The sequence below is a fragment of the Alexandromys fortis genome, unplaced genomic scaffold, assembly GCF_014885135.2.
Source record: "Alexandromys fortis isolate MF-2015 unplaced genomic scaffold, M_Fortis_MF-2015_v1.1 scaffold_367, whole genome shotgun sequence".
Classification (NCBI taxonomy): Eukaryota; Metazoa; Chordata; class Mammalia; order Rodentia; family Cricetidae; genus Alexandromys; species Alexandromys fortis.
In genome coordinates this window covers 549,095-574,161 of record NW_026068258.1, presented here as the reverse complement: position 1 = coordinate 574,161, position 25,067 = coordinate 549,095, and the positions used below count along the sequence as shown (strand labels likewise).

The 25,067-nt window shown below is 49.8% G+C and overlaps 1 protein-coding gene and 2 non-coding genes across 3 annotated transcripts; 1 reads left to right on the top strand and 2 right to left on the bottom strand.

The window, feature by feature from the left end:
- The first annotated feature begins 354 nt into the window (after positions 1–354).
- On the top strand, positions 355–13,619 carry LOC126494328 (L-amino-acid oxidase-like). Its single transcript, XM_050131613.1, has 7 exons — positions 355–1,224; positions 6,579–6,808; positions 7,262–7,374; positions 8,064–8,265; positions 9,350–9,418; positions 11,109–11,245; positions 12,592–13,619. Exons 1-7 carry the CDS (start codon positions 1,143–1,145, stop codon positions 13,421–13,423), a joined length of 1,665 nt encoding a protein of 554 aa, XP_049987570.1. The 5' UTR covers positions 355–1,142; the 3' UTR covers positions 13,424–13,619.
- A 6,975-nt stretch (positions 13,620–20,594) lies between these two features.
- Positions 20,595–20,666, bottom strand: Trnae-cuc (transfer RNA glutamic acid (anticodon CUC)). The gene has a single exon. It is a non-coding gene; the product is annotated as a tRNA-Glu (tRNA).
- Positions 20,667–20,892: 226 nt separating this feature from the next.
- Trnal-caa (transfer RNA leucine (anticodon CAA)) lies at positions 20,893–20,998 on the bottom strand. The gene is made up of 2 exons: positions 20,961–20,998; positions 20,893–20,938 (listed from the first exon to the last, which is right to left on the bottom strand). It is a non-coding gene; the product is annotated as a tRNA-Leu (tRNA).
- Between the last annotated feature and the right edge of the window lie 4,069 nt (positions 20,999–25,067).

The following is a 25,067-nucleotide window of genomic DNA, read 5'->3' as shown; positions in this document are numbered from 1 at the left end:
CTGGGCTCTCTTATAGCAATCATCAATCAAGAAAATGCTCCCACAGGCCGGGTGGTGGTGGGGTATACCTTTAATCTCAACACTCAGGAGGGAGAGACAGGGGGATCTCTGGAAATTCGAGGCTAGCCTGGTCTACAGTGCGAGTTCCAGGACAGGCTCCAAAGCTAGAGAAACCCTGTCTCGAAAAGAAACAAAAGAAAAAGAAAAGAAAAGAAGAAAAATAAAAAGAAAGGAAGAAGAAAAGAAAGAAAGAAAATGCTCCCATACGCTTGCCTACAGGCCAATCTAACTGAGACATTTTCTTAATTGAAGTTCCCTCTTCTCAGATGACCTCGGCTTGTGTGAATTTGACATAAAATCTAGCCAGCACACTTCCCAAGTGCTAGGATCACCATCCCCAACCTTTTGAACGTAGGAAAAGCAGTGTGTGTGTGTGTGTGTGTGTGTGTATGCTCAGGTGTGGAGGCTGTTGGATATTCTGATCTCTCAAGCTCCGTTTTATTCCCTTGAGACAGTGTCTCTCACGGAACCTGAAACTAGAGCCCAGCCGGTAAAGCCCCAGTGAGTCACCTCCTGTAACACTGGGGTCACAGGTGCATACAGCCACAGCTGGCTTTTCACGTGGGTGCTTTGGATTCGAACTCCGGCCCTTATGCTTACGCAGCAAGTGTCACACGCTGAGCCGTTGCCTCAGCCCCTGAGAGAAAAAAAAAATTCAGCCAAGCATATACATTTCTGATTGAGCACTTAGGAGGCATGAGTAGTTGAAGGCCACCCTTTGCTACATAGTGAGTTTGGAGGCAGCCTGAGCTATGTGAGACACTGTCTCAAAAATTTTTAGAAATGTAATTTTAATGTTAGCATTGGGTTTACTTTTATGATTTGGAACTGGCCTTTGAGATTTTTATAGAGCACATACTGCCCTGTATACATATCTAACTTGGTGACACACTCATGTGACCACCACTCAGGTGACATTGCAGAGAATTTCTCATTGGCCCAGGAAGGTCTCCTGTGTCTGGGCTCAAGCAACACCTTCCAGAGATCAGCCCCGTGATCACTTATGCTGTTGTTAGGGACAGAGTCACCCTTAGTCCAGCTGGCGTGGAACTCACCGTGTAGCTCATGCTGACCTCAGAGCCATGGACGGCCTCCAGCCTCAGCCTCTGGAGTGCAGGGATGGCCAGTGTGAGCCCCCGACGGTCACTTTATCTCCATTCTCAGGTCTGTCCTTTTAAAACATCGTACGAGTGTGGAATCCCGATTTTCTGATCCATGCTGTTCTGGGGGTCCTCTGGAGACACTCTGGTACCCTAGGAAGCAGCCTGCTGCGTCATCCTCTGACTGGCACGGTTTGTCTCTGATGGAACCCCTCCTTTTGTAAATCTGCTTGATTGATGAGCAGGAGAGGTAATTAGAGTACTATGAGGGGGATCTGAGGGCCTAACCCCAGAGTCTGGTAATGCTCTTGCTGGGTGGGGTCGAGCTTCAGAAGCCCCCCTGGCTCCAGATGTCAGAGGGCCGGAGCGGGGCTGTGCCAGAGCGGGGCTGTGCCGGAGCAAGGCTGTGCCGGAGCCGGGCTGTGCTGGAGCGGGGCTGTGCCATAGCAAGGCTGTGCTGGAGCGGGGCTGTGCCGGAGCAGGGCTGTGCCGGAGCAAGGCTGTGCTGGAGTGAGGCTGTGCCGGAGCCGGGCTGTGCCGGGAACCAGGAGCCTGTGCTTGTACTTGCTCCCTTCACCCTGCTTTCCACCAGGCCCAGGCTCGCTCCTTATGCGGGTGGGTCTGCAGGCACATCAACCTTTACGTGGGCTCCACCACACCTCCACGGCTCTCCATCCTATAAGGGAGGGACAAGGAAGGGTGATGGTTCTCAGAAGGGCTCCAGGAAAAACAGAGTCAAGTCCTGGAAGCGAGAGGTGTGTCAGAAGAACAGCACACACCGGGGATGCACCAAGCAGGAAACAAGCACAACCCTGGAGTTTCTGTTCCCAGTGCCCTGGAGCCCTGCAGGAAGGAGGAGGTGGCCTTTTCAGTCTGAGTAAAACCTAAGCGAAGGGGAAGGATGATGGAGTCTGAGGTCAACTGGGATACACAGTGAGCTCCAGGCTAACCTGGGCTACATGGTGAGATCCTGTCTCAAAAAAGGAGAAGAAGAGAGGAAAGAGAGAGGGGAACGGAAGAAAAAAAGAGAGAAAGAGACACATGGCGGAGGAGGGTGGGCAGACAGACAGACAGACATCATAAAGCCGGGCATGAGGAAGGAGTAGACGCTGAGGTGAACGGCCCTAAGCAAGCAGTGCTAAGGAGCCCTGGACAGAGACTCAGGAGGGTCAAATTTCTCTAAGGTTTCTGGGAAGAACTGGTGGAAGGATCCGTTAACCCCCTAGTTAGTGACAAGGTGAACAGAACTTAGCCTGTGTGTAGAGAGCACCAGATTGGGCATGATCCCCCAGATTGGGCATGTGCCCCCAGATTGGGCATGATCCCCCAGATTGGGCATGATCCCCCAGGCTCTGGGCTCGCTTCTCCAGAGCTCCTCCATGTGCCTCCCGTGGCAGTCTTTCCTTGTAATCCCCACTGGCCAGTTCTAGATCCAAGGTGATTATGGTTTCCAAACCAGTAACAGAAATGAAATTCCCTGACAGGTGTATTTTAAAAGGACAGAGTTGGTTTCATTTTTAATTAATTTGTTATTTTGTTTTAGTTTTTTTTTTTTTTGAGACAGGGTCTCATGTATCCCCCCGCTGGGTTCAAACTGTAGCTGAGAACGTTGAACCCCTGATCCTCCTGCCTCCACCTCCCAAGTGCAGGAATTACAGGTGCTCGCCACCATGGCCATCTCTATTTTTTTTCTTTTTAATTACACATAATGATCACATATATTCCTGGAGCACAGTGTGATAATTTGGTACATAATACAGGGTGTAATCATAGGGCAGAGGCAGGGTTTTCATTCGTGTACACTATTACTGTTGTTCAATATCTTTTCAAATTCCCCCCTTCGTGTTCTTTACAAAATATGCAAGGAAGTCAGGCATGGTGGTAGGCGCCTGTGGTCCTATCACTTGGGAAGCTGGGGCAGGAGAACGGAGAGTTCAGAGCTAGTCCGGGCTACAGAGTAAGACCCTGTCTCAAAACTAAAGCTGGGCGTGGCAGCTCGGGCCTGTGATCCCAGCACTTGGGAGGTAGAGGCAGGAGGATCAGGAACTCAAGGCCAGTTTTATCCACCTGAGATCCCCCAGCTTTAGTCCCCAAACAAGCTTTAGTCCCCAAAACTAAAGTTTGGGATTAAGGTATTCGGTACCATGCTCCGTCTTTGTGTGTGTGTGTGTGTGTGTGTGTGTGTGTATACTTTTTTTTAAGGCAAGGTCTTATATAGTAACTTCTAGAACTCCCAGGCCAGTCTGAGCCGCTTTGAGTGAGGCTCATCTCAAAGAAACAAACGGATTCAGGATGTGAGATTTCTGTGTCCTGTTCCTCACTTGCAGATAGATTTTATCCATTCCTCCATCAAAGTCATTACACACATGTTCACAGTATTTCCGTGGCCACATAAAGTTTAGGGTCGATGCAGTGTGGCTAGGGCAAACATGGCTCCTGACTTCAGCAGATACCTGGGCTTCTCAGTGGTCACCCCACAACAGACACAGGGCACAGCACTCTTTTTTTTCTCGAGACAGGGTTTCTCTGTAGCTTTGGTGCCTGTCCTGGAACTAGCTCTTGTAGACCAGGCTGGCCTTGAACTCACAGAGATCCGCCTGCCTCTGTCTCCCGAGTGCTGGGATTAAAGGCACACTGCCCGGCACAGCACTCTTTAAAGCCAAGGGTGGGTGGAGGGACGCTAGGGCTGGTGTTGGTTTCACCTTGTATAGTAAATGCCTGTGGCTGCCTGGGCCACCACAGGTCTCCTGGCTCCGTTCTTTTTTTGTAGCTGGGGACTGTGGGTTGTTTTGATAGCTCCTGAAGCTTGAAGAAGCATGCTTGCCTCTGCTCTGGAGTCACTGTGACGACATGGTTCTCCAGGGCAGGGCAGCTGACAGGAAGACCCAGTGCAAACTTCCTCCATGCAGGGAGAACTCAAGGGAGTTGTTTCCCAGAGGGCCCACCCTTTTTTAAAGGGATGGTTGCTGGGAATTTCAAGCACCATTTTCCAACAATACATGCAGTTAAGGTGATGGGCGCGTGTATCATACTGAATCATGTGCACATACACAGAATAAATGTAAATAAGTATACTACAAGGGGGCAAAGAGGGAAAACCCGAGACTTCTGGTTTCAAAGTCAGGATCCACTTCCTTAGTCCTAGAGATGAGTGAGTCCAGGGGGTGGAAAGAAACCTGGATTCTGGTCATGGTGATGTGTGAGAGTGTGTGTGTATGTGTGTGTGTGTGAGAGTGTGTTTTTGTGTGTGTGTGTTTGTTTGTGTGTGTGTTTGTTTGTTTGTTTTTGTATTTTTTTGTGTGTGTGTGTGTGTGTGCGTTTCATTCCTCAAAAATAATTCGAAAGCCAGATGCCCAGTGCCCTGGTTCACAGAGGGAGTCTGGAGTCAGGCAGGCCCTGAGGAAAGCAGACAGAAGTAGGTTGTAAAGCTGAGTCGAAGGGTGAGCAACCACAAGTCCAGACGAAACCTCAGCCCCTGGCCCTGGCCCTGGCCCTGGCCCCAGGCCTGGTGTCTGTGATGACTGCAGAGGACAACCTGTCCACATGTCCGTCCCTCTGTCTACTCATCCACTCCTCTACCCACCACCTTCCCCTCTGCTCATTGCTCCCCGCTCATATCCCTCGGCTGCTCTGAGAACTCCCCGGAGCCAGGCTCTGAGCAGACAGAACTGACTTCTGATTCATGCCGGATACCCAGGTTGAGCAATTATCTAACGTACCGAGGACAAACAGGAACTCAGGAACACGGTGATGGGTGGAATGGGGTGAGAGAGCAGTCAGTCATACACAGGTGGCAATCCCTCTGCCTCCATTTGCTGCAAGGCGACTGACTACGTGTTCCGTGGTAAACTATGTTCCTGGAGAAAGTTACCTAATCGATTGTTTCTTCACCAACATGGGGACAGACACAAAGGAACAACCTGTATTAATCAGCTCAAACCATGTTAGAAAATACATAGAACATGGTATGTCTCATAGAGGATGGATGTCTCAATGAAGGTATGGAGGGTGGGCCTTGGTCTCTCAATGTCTTCATGTCCTCGTCAGTATTCCCTTTCCGTGGGGGCATCCCTGATGTTTCTCTTAGTGTTCACATTTCTTCTTCTTTTTTAAAAACACATTATTATTATTACTTTTTTGAGAATTCCATACAATGTGGTCACTTCTAACTCTTCGCCCAAACTTCCCAGGCCTCCCTTCTCCTCCCTTCTACTTTTCCTGTGTGTGTGTGTGTATGTGTGTGCGTGTTTTTCTGAGACTATCTCAAAGTAGATGCCCTGGTCCTTTGGCCCTTACAATCTTTCTGCTCCCTCTTTCTTGAGCTGTAGTTGTAGGGATTGTGTTGTAGATGTATCTTTTGGGGCTGGGTACCCCACAATCAGTTGCTCTCTTCACTTTGATAAGTTGAGGCTTCCCATACTGGTCTCTGTGAGCTGCGAAAATTAGTTTTTTTTTTTTTTTTTTTTTTTTTTTTTTTTTTGGTGAGGGATGAGAGCGACGCTTAGCTGTGGACATAAGGATGAGTATTTAGGATGCAGTTAGAAATTACGCCGGTTTAGGAAGGAGGCGGTAGTAGTTCTCCGGTAGGCTCCACTTCTTAGGAGGACATTGCGGGAAGACCCACCCTCACACTTCATGTTAACTCAGTCATCTTTTCAAAGAAAGACCACCACCCCTAAACAGAGTTGAGTTCTGAGATCGTGTGTGTTAAAGTCTCAACATAGGAATTTTGGGAAAACACAATTTGTCCCATAACAGATAATAGCTTTGAAACCAAGAACTCAACTACCACAAAACACACACCTTTGATGGGCTCCCAGAGGGAAGGCATGGTTTGCCTCTCCCTCAGCGGAGCCAGAATTGACAGGAACTCATCAGAAGAGAAGCGTGGAAACACAAGCTCATCGCCTGGTAAATTTAACTTCAAGGAGCCAGGCCCATCTCTGAGAGGCAACCCTGTGATGATCCTTTGGGTCTTGGGAACCTGGTGACCTATCTCGCACTTCTTGGGGACTGTTGCTTTATTATACAAGGTTTCAGGCTTCCAATCTTCTGTCTTTCACTGTGGTACTGAGTTAGGGGTCTTCTCATTGCAGCAGAAAGTCTATCTACCTCAAATGGTGGCGGACATGGGGAAATCCCATGTGGTGGGCATGTTTACCTCACTGTGTGCATGGCAGTGCAGACACGTGTATGTGTCACTCTCTGAGTGAGAGGCTTTGGTACCTGAAGGGCATTTTTGTGGGCTAGCAGGAAGAGTGGCAGGTCCACTCGGGAGGACCCATGACTAAGGCTCTCTTGGGTTGGGGAGTGCCTGGGATGTTGCATCATGGGTCCAGTGATAAAACTTCTTCAGATCAAGGGCTATGGCCAGTCTTCCTTCACCCCTAGTCATTTGCCTAACTGCCACATCCACAGCTATGTTCCCAAGCTGGCTGGCTCTCACCCTCCTGTCTGTGCTGAGCTTGGATACCCAGGCCTTCAACAGCCAGCTTGTCAAGTGCTTTGAGGACCCGCAGTATGAGGAGCTGCTGCAACTGGCTCGAAATGGACTGGGGCAGACAGCAGAGAGGAAGCAGGTGGTGGTGATTGGGGCAGGCATGGCTGGGCTCACTGCTGCCAAGATCTTGCAGGATGCTGGCCACCAGGTACGTGATGGGGCAGGGGAGAATCTCTTGTGGGAGGATTGGGCTCTAAGCAGGGAGGTAGAAGGCCAAGCTGCGGACATTCCTGGGGAGCTGGGGCCTAGAGGAAGCTCTAGGGCTCTAGAGTAGCTGGAATAGGAGGGCAGATAAGCTCACCCAGTAATCAAGAGTGGCTTCCAGAAAGAGGCAGGATGAAGCTGGGGCTGTAGCTCAGTGGTAGAATGGGGCACACCCTATAGTTTCCATCCACAGCACTGAAAAGGAAAGGAAAGAAGGAAGGACAGATAGAAGGGAAGGAAGGAGGGAGGGAGGAAGGATAGATGGGAAGGAGGGAGGGAAGGAGGGAGATTAGGAGGGATAGGGTGGTAAGTCTGGATCTGCCACAGGGGAAGAGAATTTGTACGGAGGATATGTGACAAGGCTCACTGAGTTCATTAAAGAACTGTACCTTTCCAGGTGACTGTCCTGGAGGCCTCAGGGCGCGTAGGTGGCAGAATCGAAACCCACAGAGTTCCTGGAGCACACTGGTACATAGAGCTGGGTGCCATGCGGATCCCAATCAACCACAGGTAAATAGGGGGAAGGCCAGGATGAGGGCTGTCACACCGGAAGGACAGTGGATGGAGCTCTTTGCTGGAAGTCCAGGGGTTAGGGTCTGACTCAACTGATTTCCCAGCCCAGGAGCGTCTCCCAGCCTCAGGTTTAATCCACATAAGGAGAAAGCTGTGCTAGGTTTGACTGCCAAGGAGCATGAGTTCAGGATCAGAGAAGAAAGGTGGTCCAAGATAACCCTGCTGGGAAGTCAAAAGCAGCCTTCTGAGTGTGTAAATGAAAGGAAGCCTGGTATCCTTCCAGGAGACTCTTTCTGAACGGGTGAGAAGTATGGAGAGGTTCAAGAGTACTGAACGTAGCCTCCAGGAAGGTTGGCCCCACAGACACACTCGGCACACCACCCTCATTGTGCCCCCAGGAACTGGGATGTTCAGGAATGTTCACCTTTGAAAGTGTGAAGGCTGCAGGTTCCGCACAAAGTGGCCGAGATCTCAGCCATCATAGAGGTCCACTGGCAGGAAATCCAGCTCCCTCTTGGCCTTACAGCTTCTAGTCTAGTGTAATGCCCAGGGTGCCTGGCATCCCTCTCGTGGAGAAAGGCCAGGGGTGGTCTTGGTGAATCCGAGGGAGGCAGGAGGTAAGCCCGGGGAGCAGGAAGTGCTGTTGGCTGACTCTCAGAGCCTGAAGTCCCTGACCCTCTTCACAGGCTTTCTCATGAGCTCATCAGGAAATTTGGGCTGACGCTAAGGGAATTCTCTCCCTGCAACAATCAGACCTGGGTGCTGTTGAACGGAGTCCGGCAGCGCTCGGGGGAGGTGCAGGCCGACCCTGGGCTTCTGGGTTACTCACTGAGAGCTGACGAGATGGGGAAGACGGCAGAACAGCTCTTTGATAAGTCGCTGAGGAAGGTAAGGCAGAATGGAGAGCAGCCCCCCTCCTCCCCTCCCCCAAGCCATCCGGCACAAACACCCTCAAGTTCCTCTGATTCTCCAGGGAGGAGCTTTAGTGGACCCCAGATCCTTGAGGGCAGGAAGCCCACACCAGACTGAACATCACTGGCCTCCACTCCCTCTCATGGCTCTGTCCTGTGTCAGGCACCTGCTCTGCAGTCAATATACTCTCAGACCCCAGACTTCGGTGCCTGTACAGACATATACAAAGTAGCTACTGAGAAATCGTCGTGCTGGGACCAGGTTCATTTCATTGAGAGCCCTGCAAGCTCTGGGGTTGAATGCGCTGTGTGACTCCAGGCATAATACTTGCCGGCTCCCTCTCTCTTCTCCATTATTGCCAGAGCCTCCTGTGCCTGGGTTGCTACGAGGAATAGGTGACAGGACGCGTTAAGGTGACAAAATGGTGCTAGGTACAGGACCAGTGTTCCTTTACTGTGCAGTCGTAATGGCTGGCAGTTTGTCAAGGAAGAACAATTAGCACTCTGCCTCGACTGCCTGCCCACCTTCTCTACTTGGCCCAGCAGTGACCGTGCCAGTGCCTTCTCTAATCCATGGCCTGGAAGGACCTCAGGACGACAGCTGAGCTCAGTGGGAGGCCCCTTCCCAGGTGTCCCCCAGTGTTGTCCTGCTGTGGTTCACTTCAGGTCAGCATACCCAGCCTCTCTCAGCAGCTCTGTGGGGCCAGCCTCTGGTGCCTACACGCTTCACCGTGACCTAGAAGTCCACAGAAGTGTCCCCTACACTGGGCAAGGAGGTAGACTTGAGTCAGAACCTCAAGGCTGATGGGGGAGCCTGGACACCTACATTTGCATACCTGGTATCCATGCGAGGTGAAATTCCCACCATCCCAGATTTAGGACACAGTTTTGGAAGGCAGGATTCATTAAAGTGTGACACACACACACACACACACACACACACACACACACAGGCTGTTGAACAAATGTAGTGCATGGGGAAGGGGGAAGGACAGGGCGGGTTAGACAATCTCTTGGGCCGACCCTCACCGCACGTCCTCCCTGTCCTCTTCCCTCCTGAGATTGTGGAAGAGCTGAAGAACAGCAGTTGCCGTGAGGTCCTGGAGAAGTACGACTCCTTTTCCACCAAGGTCAGTTCTGAGACCTTACGCCCTGACACCACCCCAGCGGGACTGCTACCTGGGGCGTATTGCACTACACTGTACTTGTCTAGTTTAACTGTCTGCCCTGGCAGAATGCAAGCTCCATTAGGGGAGGAAGGGAGGGAGGGAGAGGGAGGGAAGAAGGGAGGGAGGGAAGGAACTAAACAGAGACCCTCCAAGGAGGGCAATCAAGGCTACTTAGTCACAGCTTGCTGTATCAAGGGGGTCATCCATAATACCCACAGAACCAAGCCAGACAGAGGTATGGGAAAACCTTATATAGGTGTGTGTTGCTTAACAAGGTGCTAATGTCTCAGAATGTATCTTTAAATGATTGTATAGTTGTGCAAAAATCACAGTGTTTACTTGCATGAACCAAGCAGGCTACAGCGTTGCTTGCTGGGGACCACTGCCGTATGCAGGTTACCACTGATGAAAACATTTTTCGTAACACAGAACTATGGTGAAAGTCAGGAAAGGCCGGACCTGCGGTATAGCCCACAGGTGTAAGAGCTGGTCTGTCATGTGTGAGGCCCCGGGTTCAATCCCTGGCACTGCAGATAACAAAAACACAAGGAAGGTTCCAGGTGTGGCCTGATTGGAGGCTGTTGGCTCCTGGATGCTGGAGCTGGCTCACCCATGGGGCCTGGTGACTGGAGGGAGGGTGGTGGGTATTCTCCAGCTGATCCTGAGAGAGAAGCTGATAGTCACTTCCAGGTCCTGGCTGTGGTTTGCCTCCGTGGGCTGATTGCTTCAGCTGTTGGGTGGGTCAAAGCCTGTGGCCATGTGTGGTCTGACCATTGCTTACTCAAGAGAGAGATTAGAGAAGAGACAAGTCAGAGATCTCCAGGACCCACACCCCAGGGAACATGCCCTCAGATGTGGGGCAGAGATAACCTCTTTGAACCTTGGTGTTGGCGGTCCTAACAGATCCAGCATGTCTTCGGGAACCCTGGTGTTGCTGTCCCTAGGATTTCACGGCCCTCTGGTTTAGCCTCTGGGTTACACAAGTATGTTGAATAGTGGCACTTTTCCCAGCTGGCAGTATTTGGACGTCCTAGCAGGTTCTTTCAGGTCCCGCGTGTGCTGGTGACAGGGAGCAGCGCAGCCCCAGGCAAACCAGATGGCCACCCACTCTAACTGGTGAAGCCATTCCAGCCAGCATTGTCACGGCCATACGCCGGCTTTGTCTAAGACACAGAGCCGAGAAAAAAGCATAGGGCACAATCAGGGCAGCAGGTGCAGCATGAGCCAGCTCTAGGTCACTTGCTGATGGAGCGGCTGGGTCAGCAGGTGATGGGGCAGGGGTAGAAGGTCAGGGTAGGATGAGAACTTTTTGGTACTTAGATTCTTCCTAGCCTGGTCTTCTGTAGAAGCCAGACTGGGTTCACATGGGCAGACACAGAGACCGGGACTCAGTTTCTCCATCGGCAAAGCAGGAACCCTTATCATTATTTAGAGGATTGTATGGATGAACGGCTGACAGTGTGTAGGCTGAAAACCATACCTACTGTTACCTGTTGTCCCTAAGCAGGGACCAAGGGGATGCAGCCTTGGGGCCCAGGGGCTATACGCTTGTCCTTCTGCCCCATCCAGCTCTGTTCCTTGCTGTCTCTGGATAGCAAGGTTCACATGTTAGCTCCTTATACACTCTCATCTGCCTGCCTCATTTCCTCAGGAGTACCTGATCAAGGTGGGGAAACTGAGCCGCGGGGCTGTGCAGATGATCGGGGACTTGCTGAACACAGACTCTGGCTACTACGAGGCCTTTACGGAGACCCTGCGTGGTATCATCTCTTTCTTCCAAGAACCCCGGTGAGGAACAGGGCAGGACAGGGGGTCACTAGGTCCTGACGAGGATGGTAGTGAAAGGAGGAACTAAGAAACCGGGAGAAAAATTCCTCCAAAACTGGAAGCCAGTGTGGTGCTGGCTGCACAGTCCCAGTACTCAGAGGGCAGACAGGGGTGGATTTCTGAGTTTACAGCTAACCTCAAAAAGGGCGGGGTGGGGGAGGAGAAAGGAGGGAATCCTGACTCTCAGAGTCACTGGGGCGGATGACGTGTTAAACACCTGGGGTAGAGCCCGGAGGTGAGCCTTCCGATAGGCTGCCTTCCTTGGGACTCCACTCTGAGAACCTCTGGATACACTAAGGATCTATCAAGAGACTGTGAGCCTCATCTGCTCTGTGACAGGGACTGTGGCCTCAGCTGTGCTTCGAGGGATACTTGTCATCTTTCAGCCCAGGAAGACTTAGCAGGGATGCAAACCTGAGACTCCAGTCACCGTTGGTCACTGACCACGTGATCTGTAGCTATAAATATAAAAGGGCTCCAGGCAAGGTGGTGCGCACCTGTGATGCCACCTGAGGTAGGGGTGGGAGGATCTGAAGTTCCAGACTCAACAACAACAACAAAAAGATAAAGATAAACTGGTTTTGTGAAAAACAAAAATAAAAAAAACAGGCTACAAGACAGCTGAACGGAAGGCCCGGATATTGATTTATTTAGACATTCTGATCTTCTGGCAAGGACTCTTCTTGCTCTTCTTATCAATTTGAATACAAACCAAGAACCGCTCTGAAGGAGCGTGGGAGGGGAGGAAGTCCTAGGCAGACTAAGTAAAACAGCTCAGTAGTGTTTAGCTACTTTCCTTAAGCAGCCCCTGAGGGCATCACGGAAGGGGCTCTAAGAACCCGGGGCCAAGGCTGGGGCTCTGGCTCAGTTGCTAGACTGCTTGTCTAGCTCGTGAAGCCCTGGGTTCCTTCCTAAGCACCACTTCAAACTGGGAGGAGCAGCAACTGCCTATAACTTCAGAACCTGGGAGGTGGAGGCAGGAGGATCAGAAGTTTGATTCTGGGTGTTTGTCAGTTTCTGACCAGGCATCCTGGGTGTCGAGAGGAGATAAGCGGCCAGAGGAGGGGTTGTATGAGCTCAGGGTAGATGCATGTTTCCAATTTGGTCACCCCAGGGACCTTTCTCTAGGTCCTTGGAGCTAATGGACACTCTGCTTGCCCTTGGTTCTTTGCCAACAGTTCGTCCCCCTAAAACATGGCTGGGACATGCCTGTGAAGGGACTGAGTCATTGTCCAGTCCCAACGGCCTGTCCTCTGAAGGCCCTGTCCATCAACCCACTCATCTCCCTCTCTGCTGTTCACTCTCAGGTTCGATGAAATCGTTGGGGGCTTTGACCAGCTCCCCCAGGCCCTACATAATTCGCTCCTCCCAGGGACTGTCTGGTTCAACTCCCCAGCTGAGGAAGTGGAGATGTCTGGCGACTGTGTCCACGTGACCTACCGGACACCTGACCCTCTGCAGCCCAGGGCGCGGGTGACTGCCGATTTTGTGGTGGTAGCCAGCACTGCCAAGGCTGCCCGGCTCCTCCGATTCCAGCCATCTCTTTCTCTCAGCAAGCAGGATGCTCTGCGTTCCGTCCACTACAATAGCGCCACCAAAGTGGTCCTGGCCTGCACGCAGCGTTTCTGGGAACATGATGGCATCTTCAGTGGGAAGTCTAGCACTGACCGGCCTTCCCGCTTCATCTACTATCCCAACCACATCTTCCCCAATGGTGCTGGAGTTGTCCTAGCATCTTACACCCTGGATGATGACTCCTCTTTCTTCTCTGCCCTGGACCACACCCGGGTGGTGGACATTGTTCTGGATGACCTAGCTGCTATTCACAATCGCAACAAAGAAGAACTCCGTGCCCTCTGTCCCTACTCCACAGTCAAGAACTGGAGCCAGGACCCCTATTCCATGGGTGGCTTTGCCTTTTTCACCCCTTACCAATATGTGGACTATGCCCAGGAGCTCAGCCAGCCAGAAGGGCTGGTCTTTTTTGCAGGCGAGCACACAGATATGCCCCATGGCTGGATTGACACAGCTATCAAGTCAGGACTTAGGGTGGCAAAGAACATTCAGGAGGCTGTGGACTTGGCTCTGACAAGGAACCCCAGAAACACAAAAGAACACATCCCCAAAAGTGAACTCTAAACACCCATCTGGGCCTTAGGAACTACGGTGATTCCAAACAAGTCTGTCCATCGGAAGACGATACAAAACCCACTTTTACCCATCTTCGCTTTTGCTCAGATTTGACCCAAAGCCCATGATACCTGGATCTATGTCAGTAGATCAGGAAGAACTTGTATCACAGAGATAAAAACAATAAAGCAATTATTGAATTCGACGTTCATTGTTTTATTTTTATTTAAAAATTTTAAACTTAAATTTTATTTATTCTCTTTCTCTCTCTCCCTCCTCCCCGCGTGCGGATGCGTGTGTGTGTGTGTGTGTGTGTGTGTGTGTGTAAATGCCATGGTTCTAGTCCTGGAGGTGAGAGCATAACACTAGGGAGTCGGTTCTCTCCTTCTACTGTGTGGCTCCCAGGGATGAAGCTCAGACCCCTGGCTTGGTGGCAGGCATCTTTAGCCTCTGAGCCATCTGGCCAGCCCAAGTGTTTCCTGACATTCTAGAGTCACCTAAATAATTTTAGAGTTGTGTCCTGAGGGCAGATGAGACCCTTGCCTTTCTTGGGCCCTGGCTTTTATCCTTTATCTAGTCCTAACTCTCTGGCTTACTTTTCTATTGCTGTGGAGACACCATGACCAAGGCAGTTTACGGAGAGTGGGTCCATGACCATCTTGCTGGGAATCATGGCTGCAGACAGGCAGGTGTGGTGCTGGAGCAGAAGCTAAGAGTTCACATCCTTAGCTGAAAGGAGAGGGGGAGGGAAAGCTAACTGGAAGTGCTGTGGGCCACCCCAGTAACATGCCTGCTCCAACAAGACCACACCTCCCAGTCCTTCCCGAACAGTTCCACCAACTGGGACATCAAGTCTTCAAACATATGAGCCTATGGGGTTGTTCTCACTCACACCACTCCCCTCCCCTCCTCTTCTCAGTTCTCTCCCTTCCATGACTGAATATTTTTAAGACAAGGTTTCTCTGTGTAGCCTTGACTGTCCTGGAATTCCCTCTGTAGACCAGGTTAACCTTGAACTCACAGAAATTCACCTGCCTCTGTCTCCTGAGTGCTAGGATTAAAGTCATGTGCCATCACTGCCCAGCTCCATGACCCAATTTTGAGGGAAGTTGAGATGCTGGTCACTTGAGGCCACTATGGCCAGCAATATGTTCCATGGCTTCCTGTGTTGTTCCAACGGCCTCAGTGGACATACTCTAATAGTGTTTCTGGGATTTTCACAGTCAAGACTTGGGCCCTGGAGGCCCCAATAAGTCAGGCTTGTCCACCCATTCTTAACATACTGTTTAAGGAGACAAACAATGTGGCCAGCAAGATGCCTCAGCAGGTAAAGACACTTACCACAAAGCCTGCTGACTTGAGTTCAGTCACCAGGTTCCAAGTGGTTGGAGAGAACTGATTCACAAGTTGCCCTCTGACCTCTGCACACGACCCTAGAACATGCCCCCGCCTTCAACACACACCCCTGTAACTCCAGGTTCAGAGGATCCAATCCACTCTTCTGACCTCCACAGGCACTGCACACATGTAGTACATGTACACACACACACACACACACAGAGAGAGAGAGAGAGAGAGAGAGAGAGAGAGAGAGAGAGAGAGAGAGAGAGGCAAATACTCAAATACACTGAAAATATCTTTGGAAAGAGAGTAAGCCAGGTATGATAGTACACATCCTTAACTCCAGCACTCAGAAAGCAGGGACAGAGGAAACTCTGAGTTTGAAGTCAGCCTGGTCTACATAGAGAGCCCGACCTGCCAAGACTACCATAGTGAGACCCCGTGGAAACGGAGGATAAAATGGCTGGAAGCAGAGAAAGCAGATGTATTCGGTGTAGCCACGCGGGGAAGAATAAAGTCAGGCCGTCTGCAGGGTTGCTGATACAGTGTAGATAGAAGGCACCATGTCTGAATAACCAAACAACCTGTCAAGGTGTGGCCCTGCCCACACTGACCCATCAATGTCTCAGTTCTTCCCGGGAGACAAGCTCCATCTCTGCCTGGCGCCAGGCTCTGGCTTTTCCCCTCTCTCTGTAAGAGACTTCCAGAGGAATTCCAATCCCTTGGGGTCCATTGTCTCAATAGGCTAATGGTCAAAGACAAGGACCCAAGGGTCTCTCTGCATAACACCTTCATTCTCACCAAACCCGTCTAGCCGTCGTTCCAAATCCTCGGCTCTGTCTTATTCTCCTTTGTGCTCATATAACTAGTGATTCACACGGGGGACCTGTCACAATGATAGGTTAGGTGTTTGATGAATACAATGTCTCGGAAGGCCCAGGACTGCATTCTGATTTGTGCGCCCTACTCCTCCCTGTCCTGGCAGACCCAAGAGGAGGAGTGTAGAGATGGCAGAGTTGATGCTGGCGATGCCTTCTAATCAGAGAGATAACGAGATGAAGGGTGTAGAGATGGATGGATGTGTTCTAGACGAGCCCGTCATTTGGCAGTGACTTGGTCTGAATTTTGCCCTGAAGGGAACTCTTGGGGTTTTGAGTTAGTCACCCTGAGGGTCACAGGAAGAGACCAGGTGGCTACAACAGTGAGATGATAGTTCAAAACCAAAGACAACTAGGCACTGTCAAGAATCTGCTGAGACCCCAGCACTCAGGAGACAGAGGCAGGTGGATCTCTGAGTTTGAGACCAGCCTGGTCTACAGAGAGAGTTCCATGATATAATTTTCTTCGGGTAGGGTAGGCATTATTTTATCTCCTGGGGTTGTTCACCAAACCACAACCATGACAAACAGGCCTGGCCCAAACCAGCCAGGATCTCACCTCTGCAGCACACCCAGAAGGCATGTGGAGAGACACTCAGGCTACAGATTGTTTCTTCCAGGACTGACTCACCCGCTTTCTTAGTCTCTCTCTCCCTGCAGAGAGCAGTGAGCTGTGTACTCCCACTTTGGTCAAAAGCAGCTGAGGGAAGAAAGGGTCTAAGCTGCAGTCCATCACCGCGGGGGAGTCGAGGCAGGAACTCAAGCAGCTGGTCACAGGCAAGAGCAGAGGCATGGCCTGGACAGATTGGTCAGTGGTGCAGAGCACTTGTTGCTAGGTCTTGAGGACCAGAGTTTGCTTGCCAGGAACCATGGAAGGTGGCTCACAAACACCTGTGACTCCAGCTCTGAGGGTCAGTACTCGTCTAGCTTCTTTGGGCACCTGCACACACATGTGTGCATACATTCAAGAACATACACCCCGAAGCATAACAACGTGAAGCTAGAGACACGGCCCAGTGGTTGCTCTTGCGGAGGACCCATGTGCTGTTCCCAGCACCCACATAGTGGCTCACAACTATCTGCAACTCCAGCTCCAGGGGATCCAATGCCTCTGAGGGCACCAGTCATGCACATGGTAGACATATCTACATACCCACCTACATACATATGTCCATACATACATGGAGACAAAACACTCATACAAATAAAATAAATCTAAAATTTTAAAAATAAATAAAAATTTAAAGTTCTTTTTAAAAAGAGCAAAAAGAGAATAGATGGACGCATGCTTTGTACTTAATAACTTTCTTTAGTCTTATAGAAGTCAGGGCACCAAACCAGGGAGTGGGGCTGACCCTCTTCTAGACTGGGTCTTTCCAGGTGGTCTTTCCAGTTAAAGCAACCAAGACAATCTCCAACAGACACCCCACATGAGCTGCTGTTCGGGGAGGCCTCGGAGCCTCTTACAATCCAGCTCTTCGTTCTTCCTCTTGGGGTATCCACCAGAACTAGTTGACTAGACCCCGTTGCTGAAGACATCACAGGCACTCAAGGCGAGTTACAGAGAAATAAAATCTGCTGGCCAGTTGCCAGAGTGCAGGAAGGCGCAATGCAGGCGGCCGGGAGAAAAAAGCATCAGTGGTCTCTACCCCGCCGAGCTAGCTCAACCACCAGCCTTCCGGGTAAGAGGTGCCCACTAAAGCCATACCAGCACGGCGATTGCGAGGCAAACCAAACGCTCTCTGATAGGTTTTGAGGCCTGCTCCACAAAAGGGAACGCATGCCCGGCACTGCAAACTCAGGTAAAAACCTATGGCCAAGGAGGCTTAATGTTCTAGGAGGAGCTTACTAGTACTGTTTGGCTAAATCAGCATAGTGCCAAGGTGCCCTGTATGTACTGACATTCACATTCACCGACAAATGCTACTGTCAGTCTGAGGGGATCTTTACAATGAACGGCGGTGAAGGCAGAGACACGTGGCTGCTGTGGTACCGAGAGTAAGTGATGGTGGACGGCTCTGTTCTAAAGAGAACATTGATACCGCTCCCTCTCACAGTGCAAAGGAAGCAATGCAGAAGAGGGAGCGGGAAGACTGTGAGGCCAGAAGAAAGGGAGAAGGGCTGTGAAATTCCCTCTCCTGAGCATGGCATGACCATCGCAAGCATGGTCAAAGCCGCAGTGCCGACTGCATAAGGCTGGGCCTGGGTAAGACGTCAGTCATAGGTAGGGGAGGGGCTGCACAGCTTTACCTCTTCCTGTTGAACTATGGGGCTACTGATGGATTCTGGGGGTGGGGCAGAATTGTCTTCAGTTGTGCACCTACTGGTAAACCCACCAGGCTCCAGTGAACACCTTGAAATTCATGGTCACCCAGGCCTAGTTAAACCCAGGGGTAACAACAAAACAGGCGTGAATGGGAAAGAGACTTGGGGGCGGCAATAGGGGTGGAAAGGAGGGAAGAAAGGGCCAGGGAGTAGCAGAATGCACTACGGAATTATCAGAGAACTAAATGAATAGACTCCTTAAGGGGGAAATAAAGAATTTAGTCTCAGGACAGGAGCTGCCTTCCTAAAGTTCACTCAAATAACCCAAAGAGGCCAGGCCAGGGGACTTCTCTCAATTGCTGTGAAAACAAACAAACAAACAAACAAAAAACGAGCCCCTCTCAAGGAAGTGATTATTTATTAAAACTTTTATATCAATTCTCATCTGGTAAATTCTTTTGCCCCAATGCTTCCCAGGCAGATCCCTGTGTGCGAAGGTTACCCCTGAGTAGCAGAAGTCATCGTGAGGGAACCAGCTTCTTCCCTCAAGCAATAAGGACTTCTCTGAGCTGTCTTGCGGAGTCAGAGCACAATAAGGACCAACCAAACTACACCTTGACCAAGAGCAGCTATGCAGGCCTGGCTCCCTGCCCGACTTCTCCCCTCTTTAACCCTAAGGCTCACAACAGTGCCACAGGGCTGGGCTGGAATGCTCACCTTCCACCTTCTTCAATTGCACTAAAATTTGTATTGTGTTATTTAAAATTATTTTAGATTATTTTTATATCGTGTGTGTGTGGGGGGGTGTGTACAGAGAACAGAAATAAATATGGCTGAGCAAGTATCTCTATTGTAGTATGTAGAGTCCTTTAGGAACATATCCAAGAGTGGAGAGGCTGGGACATGTGGAAGTGTTTTGGGAATCTCCACGCTGGTTGCCATAGTGGCTTAGACGCCCACTAGCAGTGAGTAAATGGCTCATTTCCCCACATCCTCGCCATCACCTGCCGTCAGTTATTCTCCTGATAGCCATTCTGACTGGGGTGAGGTGGGATCTCAAAGTAGTTTTAATTTGCATTTCCCTGGTGGCTAGTGATGTTGAGCGCTTTTCAAAACATTTATTGGATGTTTGTATTTCTCCTTTTGAGAACTCTCTGTTCAGGTCGTTAGCTCTTTTTAAAAATTGAGTTGTTTGTTTTCTTGTTTAGCTTTTGCATCTTTGTATATTCTAGATATTGATCCTTTATCGGATGTATAGGGGGCAAAGCTTCTCTCACATTCTGTAAGCTGATGGACTGTAGAGAAGCTTTTCAATTTCATGAGGTCGGTTCCATTTGTCAATTGCTGGCCTTATTACCTGAGCAACTGGAGTCCTGTTTAGAAAGTCCTTATTTCTATCTAAGTCTTGAGATGTTTGCCCTACCTTTTCCTCTACTATTTTCAGAATTTGAGGTCTTAAATTAAGCTTCTTGGTTCATTTGGAGCTAATTTTTGTGTAGGGTGAGAGGTGAGGGTCTAGTTTCTTTTACAGGTAACACCCACTTTTCCCAGTAAAATTCATTAAAGAGACACAGAACAGGCAAATTCAAGGCCAGCAGGTGAACTCACTATGTAGCCTGAACTGGCCTGGAACTCCAGAGGTGGACCTGGTTGGCCTCAAACTCAGAGAAATCTGCTTGCTTCTGTCTCCCAAATGCTGGGATTAAAGGTGTGTGCCGTCACCACACCTGTTCCTGGGAGAGCCAGGTTTAAGACCTGTTAATAATAGGTTGGGGATGATGGGTAATGGTGATGCACACCTTTAATCCCAGCACTCTGGAGGCAGAGGCAGACAGATCTCTGCGTTCAAAATCAGCCTGCCTACAGAGCTAGTTCTAGGCTAGTCAAAGCTACACAAAGAAACCCTGTCTCAACTGCCCCGGTCCCCCCATTGCCCCTCCCCCCCAAAAAAAGAAAGGAAAAGATGTGGGTTTGGCGATATCTTGGCAAGGTAAAGGTTTTACTGTTGCAGAAGGGTGCACAGCTATGTCAAAGCAAGCAAGCTCACTCTGGATCCCCACGGGATTTTTACTCCTAACACTAGGGGCAGAGCTGAGCCTCAAAATCTTTTACAACTGGCTAACTTTAAAGCAGAGCAGTTGGTAAGCACACGGCGACCTTGATCACAGAAAGCTTTTCATTTCAGGACTACGTTGACTCAGGAGGGACTGGTGACAAATGGTGGTTTTTTTTTTTTTCTTCAGTTTTTTAAAATGGTGTTTCGGGGCTGGAAAAGATGGTTCAGAAGTTGCAGAGTTAATTCGCTAGCACAACACCCATGCAAAGAATGTGATAAAATATTGGCTCTAGGTAAAGAGAACACTAGTGTTCGCAGCACTGTTTGAATTATTTCTACATATTTTCTACCTAGAAAGGCAAGCGCTGGCAGAGGAGCTCCTGTGAGGGTACCCTGGGTGTGGCAGGGTTCTGAGCAGGAGCCAGGCGGGGCTGGCAGGGAGTATTGCTTTTGGTCGTATTTCATCGTCAACGCCTGACTGGCTTGTCTGCTGGTGTCAAAACCACAGTACGGTTCTCTGTTAAACAGAAAGTTACCGAACTCGAACTCACTTTTATTTCTTAAACGAAGTATTCAGTCTGAGTTTTACTAAGTAATGAAACGTTTGGAAAATAAGGAAACAAAAAACAAAAAGAGTCACTTCCCTGACCGGGAATCGAACCCGGGCCGCGGCGGTGAGAGCGCCGAATCCTAACCACTAGACCACCAGGGAGGACATGTTAGCTTTTCTTCCTAACAACACTAGACTAGGTGACGACAGGGTTGCCAGGCAACTGCGGTGGCCAGGGAGTAAGCAACTAGGCACCTAGCAACTCGCTGTTCTGGAGGACCTGACAACGCCGGCAGCTGAGAGAAGTCTTGCACGGAAGGATCAGTTCCTGAGCGGAGGGAAAAAAAAAAAAAAAAAAGAAAGAAAGAAAAAAGAAGAAAAGGAGATGTGTCAGAAGTGGGATTCGAACCCACGCCTCCATTCGGAGACCAGAACGCCCGTAGGGAAGGCTCACGCCTTGAGTCTGGCGCCTTAGACCACTCGGCCATCCTGACACCTGAAGTTTTGCGTCTTCCCGCTCATCCTGGAGCCTGTGCTACGCGCGCTGCTGCGTGCGACTGCCCTCCCTGCTGGCTCCAGCGACGTCGCAGGCTGTAAACCCAGAAAAGCGATGCTGGGAGAGACGCAGGCAGCACCGAACCGCAGCTACGGACCGCACGGTCACCCTTGTTGCCTTGCAAACGCACCCAGCGATCGGGGCATAATCGACTGGGGCCAGACTAGGAGCTCCAGGCTTCCCTCTCTGAGCGACCTGGCTTAGGCGAGGATGGCACCAGCAGCGGCGACACGACTCTGAGAGCTTTAGCTTGCAAAGGGGGAAGGCCCAGGACCTCCCTGCAGAACAGTCCTGCACCGGTTGGTGGATGGCCGAGTGTTTTTCTCCCAGACACTCCCTCCCCCCGCCACCACTTTTTCCTTCATGTAACCCCCAAACTTCCCTTTGCCCTGGTGAACTGCTGAGGGAAATAATCGGTACAGCTATTCAACCCGCGAGAAAAAATCAAAACCAATCACCACCAACAAAACCACACAAGACTTTTGATAGGTAGAGGGGTCAGAACTGCTGGGGGAGGCCTCATTAGTGCAATGTCCTTTTGAGAAATATTCCTCAATAACTAATATACGCGGGCAGAGCGATTGGTTCAAGGTTATTAATCCTCAGCTGCACAGTGAGCTCTGGAAGCGAGGGAGCTGGTCTCATCCAATCATGAGTGTTATATATGTCGGATCTTATTCAATTAATGAACGATGCTAAGAAAAAAAATATCCTGCCCTTGTTCAACTGGAGAGGAAGGCTATTCTATTGAGACTATGGCAGAAGCAGAGAGGGCCAGCAATGACGGGGGTGGGGGTGGGGTAGGTGTAGCCAGGGAAATGGTGGCCAGGGTGGGTGGAAAGTTCTTAAGGGCAGATGTCATGGACAAGAACATTCCCATTAAACAGGCCCTGTGGAATTCTTTCAAAAACCAAGCCAAAGTCTTAGACAGCAAAAGTGAGGGACGGTGATAAAAGGTTGATATAAAAAAGTGAGGACAGTGAGAAAAGGCTATCTCTCAGAGCAGGGGGAGGGAGGTAGCATCAGCTACCCTCCACGGACTAATCCAGGAGATAAGTGCGGGTCAAGCCTCAGGCCTAGTCAAAGGAAGGGTCCAAGGAACGTAACTGAAAGTTGGTTAACGATGATTTGTAGGACGTTGAAACCACACAGAGGAGAGTTTGAGATTTTAAAAATAATCCATTCTTTTGGGGTCCTCACGGACTGGGCGTAACAGTACCCAAAGTGGTGAATGAATGAATAAGTACACGGAGTAAAGAGATATCCTATAGACTCTGGTGAGTTCGTGTCCCCACTGTAATCAGTGATGCTTGACTGCTTGACTTTGCCACTTTTTTTGAAGCTGTCTTTTTCTTTGTTGGTTTTGGTTTTTAGAGACAGGGTTTCTCTGTATAGTCTTGGCAGTCCAGCAACTTGCTTCTCTAACAAGGCTGGCCAAGAACTCACAGAGATCCTCCTGCCTTTGCCTCTGTAGTGCTGGGATTAAAGAGTGCCCCACTATCGCCAAGCAAAACTATCTTTTTTTTATGCCAGAGCAAAAATTCTTTCTTTTAATAAACAAACAAACAAATAAATAAATTAGAGACAGGGTCTCTCTACATAGCCCTGGATGTCCTAGAACTCACTATGTAGATGAGACTGGCCTCGAACTCACAAGATCCTCTTGCCTCTGCCTCCCAAGTGCTAGGATTAAAGGTGCACATTATCCTGTCTGGTTACCTTTCTAGCTGCAAGGGAAAATATTCTTAATTAAAAAAAAAATTACATGGGGATGTGTCAGGGTGTGGGTTTGTGTACAGAAGTGCAGGTGCCCTCAGAGACCAGAAGAGGGTGTTGGGTCCTCTGGAGTTAAGAGTTACAAGTTTTAGTGGTCTGTTTTGATGTGAGTGCTGGGAACCAACTCTGGATTTTGCCAAGAGCAGAAAGCACTTTTAACTACGAAGCTATTCTTCCAAACCCATGAAGTCTTTAATTTTTTTTTTTTTTTTTTGAGACACGGTCTCACTCTATAGCTCTGGTTGGCCTAGAATTCAGTATGTAGTTCAGGTTGACCTGCAAAACTCACAGAGATCCATGTACCTCTGCCGCCTAGGTGCTGGGATTAAGGTCTGCACCGCACCACCACATCTGGTGATCATCTTTAAAAATAAGAATTAGTGTTCTGTATGTATGTAACACGTGTGGGCATGTGTGCCATGGTTCATGTTTGTGGAGGACAACTTTGTGGAGTCCATATTTCTCTCCTTCCACCCTTATGTATGTTCTAGGGATTAAACTAAGGCCGCCAGACTTGCTCAGCAAGCCACGTTCATTGCGTTCATTGCGGAGATACCTGGCAGTCTATGGGGAGGGTCCTGGACATGGAAACATAGTTTCCTCAAACATCCGCTCCCAGAAACTGTGAAAACTGTTTGAAGCATTGAGATGGGAGATTGTCTGGATTACCAAAATTGATTCTGTGTTTGAAGCAGGCAAATGACGTCTTGCCCTCAAAGGAGGCCATGTGACCGTGGAGTCAAAAGCTGATGTGGCATGGTCAGAAGGCGGGGGATGCTGGGCACCACTGGAAGGCAGGAAAGGCAAGGAGAAAGTTCTCCCCAGGAGCTCTCACTTGACAGGAGGCCCTGTCAGCACTTTGGTGCTGGCCTTCTGACCTCTAAAACTGCCAGGGAGTAAATTTCTGCTGTCTCCAGAGTTCAGTTTTGTAGTGATTTGTCTCAGAAAAGCGGCCAATAGTGCAGGTGGCTGGGAGTGAGGTTTGAGCTCATTCCTGTAGCTGTCCATTGTTGATACCCTTTGCCAGGCACTGCCCTAAATTCTTTTTTTTAAAGATTTTATTTATTATGTGATGTGGGATACCCCCCCCCTATGCTGTGCATACCATTGGTTAATAAAGAAACTGCTTTGAGCCTATAGCAGAGCAGGGCAGAACAGAGCTAGGTGGGGAAAACTAAACTGAATGCTGGGAAAAAGAAGGCGGTTTCAGAGAGAAACTATGTAGCCCCCCCGGAGACCGGAACTTTACCCAGTAAGCCACAGCCTCCTGGAGATACACAGATTTATGGAGATGGGTTAATTTAAGATATGAGTTAGCCAGGAATACACTTAAGCTATTGGCCAAACAGTATTGCAAATAATATGGTTTCTTCGTGGTTATTTTGGGGCTGAGCAGCTGGAAACAAACAAGCAGCCTTCCTGCAACAATCATGTGTACAGTGTCCTGTCTGCATATATGCCTGCATACCAGAAGAGGGCACCAGATCTCATTATAGATGGTTGTGAGTCACTATGTGGTTTCTAGGAATGGAACTCAGGACCTCTGGAAGAACAATCAGTGCTCTTAACTGCTGAGCCATCTCTCTCCTGATCCCTAAATTCTTTATATGCAAGAAGTGTATTAACTCAATTAACCATGAAGGGCCAACTAGGCAGTCAAAGGAGTCTGGAATCCAAAAAGGGAAGCCAGAAACATAAACCTCATGGGGCATCAATGGGTGACCTATATAGATCACCCCCAAAGAAAGCATCCAAAAGAGCGGCTTGCCAGGGTCTGAACCTGGCGCACTTTATCCTTTGGTAACAGTTGATTCCCAGAAGAAAGGCCAGAAAGGAGGGAGGAAATCAGGAGTAGGTGAAGTCAGAGAGCAAAGCTGTGGAGAAAGTGGGAGGAAAGCAGTGGCAGAGGCGGAGAGAGCTAAACTCTCCTACACCACAGAGGTGCGGTCCTGTAATCCTGTACTTCCGAGGTGGAGGCAGTTCAAAGTCACCTTGACTTCGTAGTGAGTTGGAGATGAGTCTGAACGACGTGGGACCTTGTCTTAGGCAAAACAAAACAAAAAAAAAACAAAAAGCGACATCGGAAAGCCCCGTTGTGGTTGCTTGGTGGAAATAGCTCCGTCAGAGCCATTTGTAGATAGATACTGTGAAATGAAAGTCTGCATAGAATCTAGGTAACTTCTTGAAGGAATGTTGATAGTAACAGGTTATGGGCTGCGGCTGGAGGGTGG

What these genes read in the sequence shown, in the direction of transcription:
- LOC126494328 (XM_050131613.1), top strand. Translation starts at nt 1,143, where the DNA reads ATGGACGGCCTCCAGCCTCAGCCTCTGGAGTGCAGGGATGGCCAGTGT. An exon ending in CACTTTATCTCCATTCTCAG is followed by an intron (nt 1,225 to 6,578) that starts GTCTGTCCTTTT and finishes CCACATCCACAG; the next exon opens with CTATGTTCCCAAGCTGGCTG. An exon ending in TTGATAAGTCGCTGAGGAAG is followed by an intron (nt 8,266 to 9,349) that starts GTAAGGCAGAAT and finishes TTCCCTCCTGAG; the next exon opens with ATTGTGGAAGAGCTGAAGAA.